The sequence below is a fragment of the Podarcis filfolensis genome (assembly GCF_964270895.1).
Source record: "Podarcis filfolensis genome assembly, chromosome: 5".
NCBI classification, from domain to species: domain Eukaryota; kingdom Metazoa; phylum Chordata; class Lepidosauria; order Squamata; family Lacertidae; genus Podarcis; species Podarcis filfolensis.
The window spans coordinates 59865471-59877785 of NC_139608.1; the positions used below are offsets into that span (position 1 = coordinate 59865471).

General features: G+C 41.7%; 1 protein-coding gene across 1 annotated transcript in view; it reads right to left on the minus strand.

The window, feature by feature from the left end:
- The window catches only part of STK32C (serine/threonine kinase 32C), a 154804-nt gene that overhangs the window by 53927 nt on the left and 88562 nt on the right, over positions 1 to 12315 (minus strand). The window contains exon 2 of the mRNA XM_083617037.1: positions 10115 to 10170. Within this exon, the coding sequence (XP_083473163.1) occupies positions 10115 to 10170 (56 nt within the window). The remainder of the gene's footprint in view (positions 1 to 10114; positions 10171 to 12315) is intronic.

Below are 12315 nucleotides of genomic sequence, written 5' to 3' on the forward strand. Positions count from 1 at the left end.
CTCTCTAACTCATGCCGCTGACAAAGGTCTGGCTCCACAAAGCAATTCAAAAACAGAATATTCCCACACTGCACTTAAGCTAAGGATGCTGAAAGAAACTGCAGCACCAGAAACTTAATGAGGGCAAAGCTGATTTCTGCTCCAGTGAAGAAATGAAACATTTTCTGTCTGGGTTTGCCTGGATAGATGGGACTGTATTTACTGGCCTTGACCTATGCCCAAGGATGAGAGAGAAATCTGATTCAGTTTGCATTTAAAGGCAAACCTACCTAATTGGTACCAGCCAAAACTAGGCTAAAGTGTCACACAAAAATTCATATATTAGTGAAACCAACATAAAATACATCATATGGGGGGAAACTAATTTGTAAAAATGTGTATATTAGGTAGAATTGCATACAAAGATGTGTATGTTAGGAGAAACTCAGTCTAAAATACTGAAGAATTTTCATTAAGTCTTTTTTTTCCCTAAAAGGAATTGCAGATGGATGTGGAAATATGGAGAATGGAACTTAATACTGGAAAAATGAGAATGTGGGAGAAACCAAATTTGAGATAGTCATTCATCCCTTCCTGTGCCTCAAGTCCACACTGACCAGGGTACCCTCAGCAGAAGTTGATTCATATGAGCATTTAACTCATGCAAGTAGACCTACTTGGAGGCATCTGAGCTGATAGAGGCATGAAGAATGAGGCAGCGGCAGCAAGTACAGACCCACTTCCTTCCTCATGCAATTCTATTCACATGAGTACTTAACACTCAACTATGTATGGAATATAACTAGCCTATGCCACAATGCCTCCTGTAATTGAAATTCTTAATATATCTGATTCTCAGTGGTGAGAAATTTATTTCCCCAAAGAATGTTGTAAAACATGTGGTCTAAATGTATGGCATTATATCCTGGCAATTTCTAATCTGAGGGAAAGAGCTTTGTCATAATGGTAATTATTTTTTATCAGTTTCATTATATGCTTAATGGGAAATAAAGGTGCAAATGTTCAAAGATAATTATACATATTGCCTAGTATATACCAACTGTTGGTGACCTGGATTCCTGCTAGTACCTGCTTGGGAAACAGGTATCCATGGGAGGCAGTTAATGAAAACTGTTCCTTGTTACTTGTGTAAGATGCCAGAAGCCTTGAATCAGAGCCTTGGCAACACAGCACAGAAACCTTTGCTCCCTGCGCCACCATGGAAGAAGGAGCTATTGGTCTGCTCTTGGCTGCACTGTGTGATATGTCCAGATTTAGTACTACTGCCCTTCAGCAGACTTGAGGAACCAACAGGGGCCCAGCTGAGATATTGATCCTGGTTTGGTTCCTCAGTCTGAGTTGCCCCTGAGAGAAGATAATTTGGCCTGCCTGCTTCCTTACTTGCTCACTCCAGAACCTGACCAACAGCCTGTTTTCAACCACATCATATGCCTCTTACCAGTTTGGTTCTCATCTGCCTGCATTAAAACCAGGTCATTATTGAGCAATAGATATTATTTATGTAAACAGTTTTAATATGCCTGCATAGTGGCAAACATAGTATGTAATCTAAGCAACATACAATGACATTATAAAAGAATACAGTTTAATGACCTTTGAAAACAATAAGGCCAGTACACTCATAAAACAAAAATATGACAAAATGAAAGTAGCATTATCTCCACAGCCCAATCAAAATAATCTCATAAAAGCAGCAGAGAACAAGTTTGAAGGTTAATATGCATAGTAGACACATGACCACAGCTCAGAGCAGCATCACTTCATTCCCACTTCATTCTGCTGTGTTTGTCTAGACCAAACGGTTGTAAAGGGAAGGAAGCAATGAAACTGAAGGAAATTGTGCTTGTCAACTCCAGATGTTTTTGTGTGATTGTAATATTACTCCACATGTGATCAGACTAAGAGGGGGAGGAGGAATGTTAAAGCTGCAAACTATATACCCACTCATCAGACAGCAAGTCTCATTTAAGTCAAAGGGACTTATATCTGAATAGGCACATTTGGTATTTTGCTGCTAGTTGCCTTGGGCCCTTGATCTGGCCGAGCCTATGTCTACATATCAGGTTTTCTCTTGCCATCATGTTATCAGGCTCAGTGTGACAAGATTTTTATTACAAATGATTATAAGAAAAGCAACCAGAACAAAGAACTTTGTTGTAGAATTTGAATTTCTGGGTTGCAGGATAGGATATTTTAGAATATAAATCCATGATCCGTGGTTTGAGACAAGTTAAAATCTTGTTTTTATTATGTATCCTACTTCAAGAAACCTAGTCTGAGTCCAAAAGCTAATAATCAATCAGCTGATTTATAGATCAAAGCACATTCCACAGGGTCTGTTTCTGTTCGGAAAACAGCTTGCTTCAAGAACATGCGTGCCTGGGTAAAGCTTTTTGTGGATTGCGATGTTCCTCATTGTAATCTAGGCTTAAAATGAAAGACGACTGGGCCAAGAGAAGCCCTGAAGAACTAGGCTGTGGGAAGGATTAGCTATGTAATTTATATTCTGCTCTTCCAGCAAAAAGCTCAGAGCAGCTTACATGGGCCAGCAAGAAGTTTTTTATTCAGGTCCACGGGTGCTCATAGACCTTTTTTGGATTACTCTACACAGGAGTAGAAGACTGAATGGAAAGTATAGAACTTCTTCACTGCATAAACCGATGGCTCTAGGGCAGGGGTAGAGAACAATGTGGCCCTCCAAATCTTGCTGGGCTAGGTGAAGAAACTGTATCTTTATGAGGAGAAATATATATGTAAGGATGTTTCTATGCTATAAAAACTGTTAGGTTTGTAAACAGTTAACTGTGTAAAAGGGGGGAAGTGGTCTTTTACTTCTCTCTGAAGCAAGAGAGATATATTGTACTGCCAGGAAGCTGTGGAACTGATACTGTTGCTAATGAGGTGTCATTGTAACTTATGAGGTTTCAGCTGTAACAGTGGTAGAACTCATCTTTTATCTGAATCAGTAGAATCTAAAAGTTCAGGTTCTGACAAGTCCCTTTGTGGGCATTTCATTCAAACTTACTGGCCCATAGTTATAGGTCAATGGTATTTTGGAAATCCAGTGAGACCATAGCAATTGGTGAGAAAAGGAGGAAGCTCACCAGATGCCAGTGAAGGCCTATATTGGTGCCCCCAAGCTCTGAGCTTTCATGTTAATTTTCTGAGTCCCTCTAATGGGATCTTACACCTTGAAGCAGATATACAAATTGGGCTGTAATCAACTATTTCAACTCATGAGTCCTGCTAGCAGAAGCTAGTGCAAAGTCTTCTAGTAGTGCCATGGGGCTTTTTGTCCCCCCCCCTCTTCTCCCTGCATACCCCCATCACCCCTCCTGCAAATTGGCTCGGGGGGATGAGGGGGAACCCATGGGGGGGGAGAGAAGGGAGATTGCTGCAGCTGGCAAGCTGATATGCTGATGGAAAGATCGCCTTAGAACTATGCTGAATTCCACCCATTGAAAAGAAAAGGGACAGGTTGGTGGTCCAGCAGTGAAACATCACACCACATGGTGATCCAGAGATGGAATCCTCTACAATCTGATGGGTGGAGTAAGTAAAGCTCCATGCTCTTGCATTACACCAGGAATGGCTTCATTGTGTGGGTTCGTTTCTTTATGTACGGATATATATATATATTGTGTGTGTGTGTGTGTGTGTGTGTGTGTGCGCGCGCGCGTTTGCTTTGCAAAGCAAGAGCTTATTCTAAAGTAGTGCAAAAAGGAGAAAGCATAAGTACATTTTGCTGTCAAGCAAAAAAATAAAAGAAATCTAATTGGAACTGATACTGAGACATTTTCGAAACTGATTGTACTTGCAGTATTTCTACAGTGTAGGCCTCGGTGACCTTTATATAAGTAGATTAAAGCTTTGTCATTCTCATCTGCAAGCTCTGTGAATTATTAAAGCCATACAATCATAAGGTTAAACTACTTCTGAACAGCAAACTACATTAGACGTGAGCCTTTCTTAGGAAGGTCATGCAAAAGCCATCTTCCTCGGAGAGGATGCAAATAAGGAAATTGGTAGAATTTGAGGCTGATTCACCCATCAGTTGATTCAGTTCATCGGCTGCCACTTAAGAGGTGCAGTCCTATCAACACTTAACTGGTTGTAAACCCAATTGACCTCAGTGAAGGGTTGCTTCTGAGTAGACATAGGACTGCACTGTAAGTGACTCACACGGCTGCATGTGTCGACCACAGATTGAAGAGATGGTTAAAAAAACCCAAAAAACAGTTCTCTGTGGTGTTTGCTGGGTAGCAGCCACTTCACACTTGTATGTCATCAGTTTATGCTGCAGCTATCAAATGATAAACATGGATGTGTGACTCTGTCCTTGCTCCCAGGTAAGTGTGATTGGCACTGCTGCATATATGCTCCCAGCATCAATTAAAAACACGGGCTTGAACAGCAAATGTTACTGCTAAAAAAAAATGTTAAAGAAAATGAGAGTTCCTCTCCAGTGCATGATTGCTTAAATACAAGGAAGGTATGTCTGTATCAGTTTCAGTTTCTCACTTTTTCCTATCTTGTGTGTAGATCACAATGTTTCCATATCAGGTTGTGATATACAAATACCAACACACACACACACACACACACACACACACACCCCTTATCATTTTTGTTTGTACACATTTCTCCTAATATACATATTTTTGTGCAATTTTGTCTAATAAACATCTTTCTGAAGCATTGTTGTCTAATATATTGTATGTTTGTATTTTCACGAATATATGTTCTTTATGCACACTTTTGCCTAACATACATATTTCTGCACAAAGTTTGGGTTGGGACACTGCATCTCATAATTCAGAAAAGTGTGAGTTTTGGAGGATAGCTGCATTTTGGTTCACATACTGTTTTGAGGAGCGTGGATTAGAGAGATTATTATTGAAGCTCAAGCAAAACTAAATCTTACAATTGGCTTCTGTTTAACGCATATTATTTTATCAACAACTATGTCTATATTTAATTGAATTTAGCTGTTCTATGTTCAAATCCAGCAGCTGCAAATTTATAATTCGACCTACTGAGTTGCACCGGCTTCCCTTAGCAATAGTAGTTTTATAAATGAACAAAATGCTCCAATTATTTATGCACTAAATCCAGGGCCAGCTCCAAGTTAAAGTGAACTGGATTCACTCTGTTGGATCTTCTCCTCTACTGATATGTCCTGGTGGGCTTACCTGAGAGTGGTAGTCAACCACTGTGGCAGCAGCAATGCTCTAAGAACCATTGGATGGCTGGGTCTAGCTGTCATTTACATTGTCTACAATGTCCCAGAGTAACAGTACCTAGGAGGAATTGCTGAAAATATAAATGGTGGCTATACCCATCTACCTCATGTCCCAAAGCAGGTGTCAGCAGTTGTGCCCCACCTCAGCACTGGTGCCCCAACAGCTGGCCAAGAATGACAGATATGGAAGTCCATCTCAATGAAGTCTCAGTGGCAGGGGACTACTGATTTCTCCTGTCATTACTCTGCTTTACTATACAGCCATGCCTTATAGTAGGCATGGGGAACCTGTGACTCTCTAGATCAGCCTTTCTCAGCCTGTGGGTCCCCAGATGTTGTTGAACTACAACTCCCATCACCCCTAGCTAGCAAGGCCAGAGCTCAGGGATGATGGGAGTTGTAGTTAACAACATCTGGGGACCCACAGGTTGAGAACCTCTGCTCTAGATGGTAGAGAGAAAGGTTGTGCTGTCACTAAGTATTAATGTACCATTTAGGCGCACTTGGAGTGGGTTATACTGTTTCATTCACTGGTTTCTTACTAAAAGATGTGTAGATCTCTTAGGTAAATAGAAATTTTAATTTGATGGAAATATACTCCATTAGAGTTGCATATATTTCCATTTTAACAAAATAAATTAAATTAAATAAATAAATAAAATTCCTTTCAGTAGCACCTTAGAGACCAACTAAGTTAGTTATTGGTATGAGCTTTCATGTGCGTGCACACTTCTTCAGATACCGTTTTCATTTTAAGATAGTGCTCACAAAACCATAGCTACAAACTTTTTACACACACACATATGTATTCCCGGTCCCTTTTTTCCATGCAATCACTCTCCATGAAGTCCCCAAACATACCACCACATGAACAAACAAACAAACACACACACACACACACACACACACACACACACAAACATGCACTGCACTCAGCATGCAGTTTCCATGATAGTGGCAGCATTGCTTGGAGTCCCCAGAATTACAGGAAACCCTTGCAGAATGTATCCATGAACTGAACCCCAAACGTCTGTTTGCAAACTGGGGCATGCAAGGAGTGATCATGTGGGACAAGAGCAGAGCAGTTGAGAAAATGCTGAATCCCGTGTGAACTGGTCAATTAATCTTTTTTTTGTCGCTGTTCAAAATTTATATATTCTTTAGTAGAAAGTCCAAAATTAGAATTTTTATTTCTCCTTCTCAGAGAGGAGATAAATAGATTGGGTGGGAAGAGACATGTGTTCACTCTAACTGGGTTAGTGAATTTGTAAAAGGAGGAAAAAATCCTGTATCTTGCATTTCTAAAACTATTTGGAAAAAGCCCATTCAGCTAAAACATAATTAGGTTACAGTTGCAAGACCTAACATAGGCAATGTGGGAGCCACTTCTCCCTTCCATGTATGCGAATACCAGGCAAAGGCACACCCGGTTGCTGGCAATACTGACCCCCACTGGGAGTGCAAAAGTCACCTATCAGACGATGGAATGTATGGCATATGTGTGTAGTGACATGCCACTGCTGTTGTGGGGAGATCGAGCATGGAAGTAGCTTCTTGTCCGTCTTGCACGGTGGCACAAAGGAATGCAAGTAGTTTCACCCTTCCTCCTCACTTTGCCCTCACTCAGGACGCTTCAAGTACTTGGGTCACGTAAAATGTACTAATTTCTAACGTGGTTATTATGGTAAAGTTATGGGGTGGTGGGTTTTTTGGGGGGGGTTGCTGATACTGCTCGTTGCCAGGGGCCCAAGGGGCCCTAGGTACATCTCTGATACCAGGACTACATCGGCAGGGCCCATACAAAGATTTCTCACCCTATCATAACCAGGCCAGCAATGGCGCTGTGGGTTAAACCACAGAGCCTAGGACTTGCCGATCAGAAGGTCAGCAGTTCAAATCCCAGCGACGGGGTGAGCGCCCATTGCTCGGTCCCAGCTCCTGCCAACCTAGCAGTTTGAAAGCGCGTCAAAGTGCAAGTAGATAAATAGGTACCACTCCGGTGGGAAGGTAAACGGCGTTTCCATGCGCTGCTCTGGTTCGCCAGAAGCGGCTTAGTCAGGCTGGCCACATGACCCGGAAGCTGTACGCTGGCTCCCTCAGCCAATAAAGCGAGATGAGTGCGCAACCCCAGAGTCAGCCACGACTGGACCTAATGGTCAGGGGTCCCTTTACCTTTACCTCGGGTTAAGAACCTAATTTGTTCTGGAGGTCTGTTCTTAACCTGAAACTGTTCTTAACCTGAAGCACCACTTTAGCTAACAGGGCCTCCTGCTGCCACCACGGTGCAATTTCTGTTCTCATCCTGAAGCAAAGTTCTTAACCCGAGGTACTATTTCTGAGTTAGCAGAATCTGTAACCTGAAGCGTCTGTAACCTGAAGCGTCTGTAACCCAAGGTACCACTGTATTTCCAATATAGTCTCTTCTCCAATCCCTCCACCCCCAAACCACAACAGCTTAGTATTTTTTACTGTAGGGAAGAATTCCCCCTTCCTCTGCAACTATGTATGAAAGGGGGTTTCACAAACTGGTGTGTGCACATTTATTACAGGGTTAGCCAACATGGCTTTGCATGACAACTCTGACCATATCTGATCATTGACTATGCGGGCTGCGAGTGATGGGGGTTTTGGTCCAACAATATCTGGAAGGAACCATGTTGGCGACCCCTCAATCAGTAACACTTTGACGACGACAATTCTGAAAGAAGGTGGTAAGCCCCCCCTCCACTCTTGCAAAACATGCCCCTGTGCTAAGTGACATGTGCCACTTCAGTAGAGTGGAAAGCAGAGTTGAGTATTCCTTCCCTTTCTCAGTTCAAACCCACCACACTGAGCGCTCCTTCTGAATTTCTCTGGGCCCAGGATGGCATGTCCTGGTGCCAGCCATGCTTATATTGTGGTGAATTAGTACATTTGAACTGAACTACACATAATGAAGACAGTTTGAGATAGCATTGTCCCTATATGAGTACACTGTGTCCACGAGGTATAAGATTCAGACTAACAGTAATGTGCACTCAGAAGTAAGTCCTAGCGAATTCTATGAGGCTTACTCCCAGGTAAGGCTGCAATCACCAAAACCCCAATGCAAGGCTGGGAGAGAAAGTTGCAATGAGTGAGAGCATCCCTCTACTCCATTCTGCTGACTCAACCAGCCTTCCATTCTGTTGGCCCAGACCTCCCTCTCCCACCCACCGAACATGGTGGTTTTGTTGCCAGAACAGTCTAACAGAAGGCTCTGAAACGGGGCACTTTGAGGGTAGGACTGAGCGATCTTATCAAAGGAGCAAGACAAGAATGGGGGGGTGCAATCTGTGTGAATAAACTTGATATTAAGATTTCCGGAATATTTGCCGCTTAGTAATTTATTTCCAGCACAGATGTATCTTGTGGCTATTTTTTAAAAAAAGTGAGTCTCAAAATGATGGCTCATAGCTGACTTTGTCGTACTAAATAGATATCTTTCAGGATTGTTCAGGGTGGTGATATACATACGCAAAGCAGAATGATGCACAGGGTTTAAGTAGAGGACGGCTTTAAAAACCTGAACGATACCTTCAAAGCACACACTTCAGTCCAGAATATTTCACACCTCCAGTCACAGGCAAGAATCTGTTTTGGGTTTGAACAACTCTGCTTAAAGTGGAAAGTCTAGCTGTTAAAACAGTTATGCCCGGATGGATTTTCTTTCTAGATTTTGAAAAGGACATGTATTTTCAACCTCTGTCGGGTCATTATTTCTCTCTTGGTGCATTCCTGTTAAATTAATGTGCACCTTCAATGTGTGCCTTTTTATATACGTACTCAACGGATAAGGCATGGCTTTTTATTTCAGTAGCATACCATTACAGGAATATTCAGTAAAAGTAAGAGTTTTGCACATTCTGACACCTGCCTGAACCCACAGACTGCATTTCATTAGCTCCTTTTATTGGGCAATGAATTAAAAGGTTACACGGATCATAATGGAAATAACAGCTCATACACATGAGCCATAACCCATTCTATGAGTCACTGAATAAATTGCACATTGCAAGTCAGCTGATTCCAAGACACTTAGCACTTTTACCTTAAGCTCCCTGATTATTTTTGGATTAGTAGAGGAATAATGTCTTTTGGTTTCAAAGACATTCATCAGGGCCTGAGAAGAGAGATGAGCTTGTCAAAATTAAAATTAAAACAATCAGACGTGGGCCATGGCGCTTTTCTAAATAAAGCCTTTTAAAAAGAGATTTGAAATATGACCCAAATCTTGATTCAAAGGTTCGGAAGTAGTTGATAATACAGCCAAGCCCGTGAAATCAGCCCTTAAGTTGCTCTTTTCAGCTGCTATATGCACTTCTAGAACTCAATGGGACTTTGGAATGGACATGTATCAGATTGCACTGTGTGTGTTGTGATGTTTTACCTTGTGATTGTATTGCTATACAGTGCAATATATATTGTGGTTTCTATGTAAGCCACATCAGCTGTGTTTGCACACAACACTAAGCCAACCCATGACTTAGCATGAGTGTGCAAATATGTTTGCTCCTGGGGTGGAAATCACAGACACTTTGCTCCTTCCTGGACCTTTCAGTTCAGTTGGGCAGCGAAGCCAAGGCTTGGCTTGCCATGATGGGCAAACCAAGCCATTGAGATAGATAATTTTCCCCCTCCTCCATGCCCCCCAATCTTTTCTAGAGGTTCCTCCCATCCTCCAAAACAAATTTGCAGACAGTGAGGAGCATGGAAGGGGAAGGAGCATCTCCTTGCTCTAGGGGTAATCCTTGCACAAGTGCAAACAGTTAATTGAACACCTCCTTTTATCTTTACTACAATGCATTTAATTGCTCCCCCTCCCCACTCTCAAATTACAAACTATTCTCTTACCTTGCCAAAGCTTCCTTTCCCAATTGCTCGAAGTATCTGGAAGTGATCAAAATTCACTGCAAAAAAAGACAAAGAAGTTCTGTCATTTTTCATTAGTTTCCCACCGACGTATTTCATAGAGGTATGCCATTTATAATCATAAATGAGGTGGAAGAGTGTTGGGCTTGGATTGCGGAGACCAGGGTTCAAATCTCCAATTCAACCCTGACTTTCCTAGAGTGAGATATAAATGTGAAAAACAAAATATGTGAACCCCGAAGATCCACAAATGTGAGTTGCTTTTTGCTAAAGCACAGTAGTGGAGGATTTTCTAAACTTTTTAAGGTTAAAATATTCATTTAAAACATTCATACACTGGCCTCCTTTACCAACAACAAACCCAGAGCTTTTCAGAACTCCACTGGCAGCATTCTAGACAGTCTTAGACATACACAGACACTCTCAACTATCACACTCTCCTTACACCCACCAGAGTATTTGATCTATGCAATTCTTACTTCAATAAAAAAGTAGAATATTTTATCAATAATCAACCAATAATCATCTAAAGGTAAAGGTACCCCCTAACCATTAGGTCCAGTCACGGACGACTCTGGGGTTGTGCACTCATCTTGCTCTATAAGCCGAGGGAGCCGGCGTTTTGTCTGCAGACAGTTTTTCCAGGTCATGTGGCCAGCATGACCAAGCCGCTTCTAGCGAACAGAGCAGCACATGGAAATGCCGTTTTACCTTCCCGCCAGAGCGGTACCTATTTATCTACTTGTACTTTGACATGGTTTTGAACTGCTAGGTGAGCAGGAGCTGGGACCGAGCAATGGGAGCTCACCCCATCGTGGGGATTCGAACTGCCAGCCTTCTGATCGGCAAGCCCAAGAGGCTCAGTGGTTTAGACCACATAAAAAAACCCACTCATTTCCTCCAATTTTCTCATCTGAGGTGATACAGGCAACCTCTCCCCATCTCTCACCTTGGGACATTAAGCCCCTCTCCACCAATGGGTTTTCACCCTGTGGGGATTCAGGCATAGCCAACAGCACACATGGTGCACCCCAGTCAATCAGACAAAAATAAATAAAAGTAATCACCCTTAAAGAAAAATAATGTGCGCCCCCCCCCCCAAAAAAAGTGTGGGTCAGGTGCTCAAAATAACTGAAGAGGAAACAAGTGATTCCACTACCGCCCACCCAGTTTCCAAAAAATCTTAAATGTGTATACAGTAATCTAGAAACTATACACAGTACTCTAAGCTTCTTGGAGGAACGGTGGAATAATAATAATATAATAAATAATTGCAATACTATTCAGTCTTTAAAAGGCTGTGGCTTTTGTTTGTGAGTGATGCAACAGAGTCATGGTGAATATGCAGCAGCCCACATACTTGTCACTTCTGTTAGGAGGAAACTAACATTTAAAGAAGAGGCTGCTGGCATCTGCTTAGTTGATTTATGGCTCCATTTGAGTTTTAGCTCCTAGCTAATTCCAGAGCCATAATGGGATATAATGGCAGCTAGGAAGTGTGTTTATACATCACTTTAATTATGTTTAATGTTGCCTGGATCTGCAGACAAAGCAGCTAGAAAATTATTACTACAAGCATAATGACCATGATCTTTAAAAAGTACTCATAGTGTAAGATGCTATGTTACATTTACCTAGCAAAATAAAAATCTATGGCTCCTAAATATAAACATTTTTGCTTTTCCGAATCCTGATTTAAGTCTCATGTGAAGTCAAAAACAGAATCCCACTTCAGTTACGCCTTGATTGGCTTAATTTTGTTGTCCTTTCCTGCACATGTTTTATAAGATCTCTGGCATTTTCTAGGAGGTTCTTCACACAACACAATCCGGAAGTAGGAGCTATAACAAAAGGTGGCATTGTGTAGTCCTCCTGTTCAAGATATCAGCCAGCCAGTCAAACCTCTTCTAGGATTATTCATTTATTTATACAGGGGTGTAACAACAACAACAACATTGTGTTAAAGCATTTCTAGCCTGTCCTTCTTCACGAAGAGCTCAGCATATGGGGGCAAAAGACGTAAAAACTAAAATATGTAATGAGCGGATGTTGCTGTTTTGTTTATTAGTAAATAGAATATGAATCCATTATTCTGGGCCAGACTCTGTGATGAGGTATATACGACATGCCCTTCTCTTCTGCTCACTTGAATGGAAAGCACAAGGTGGGTGTGCAAAAGGACA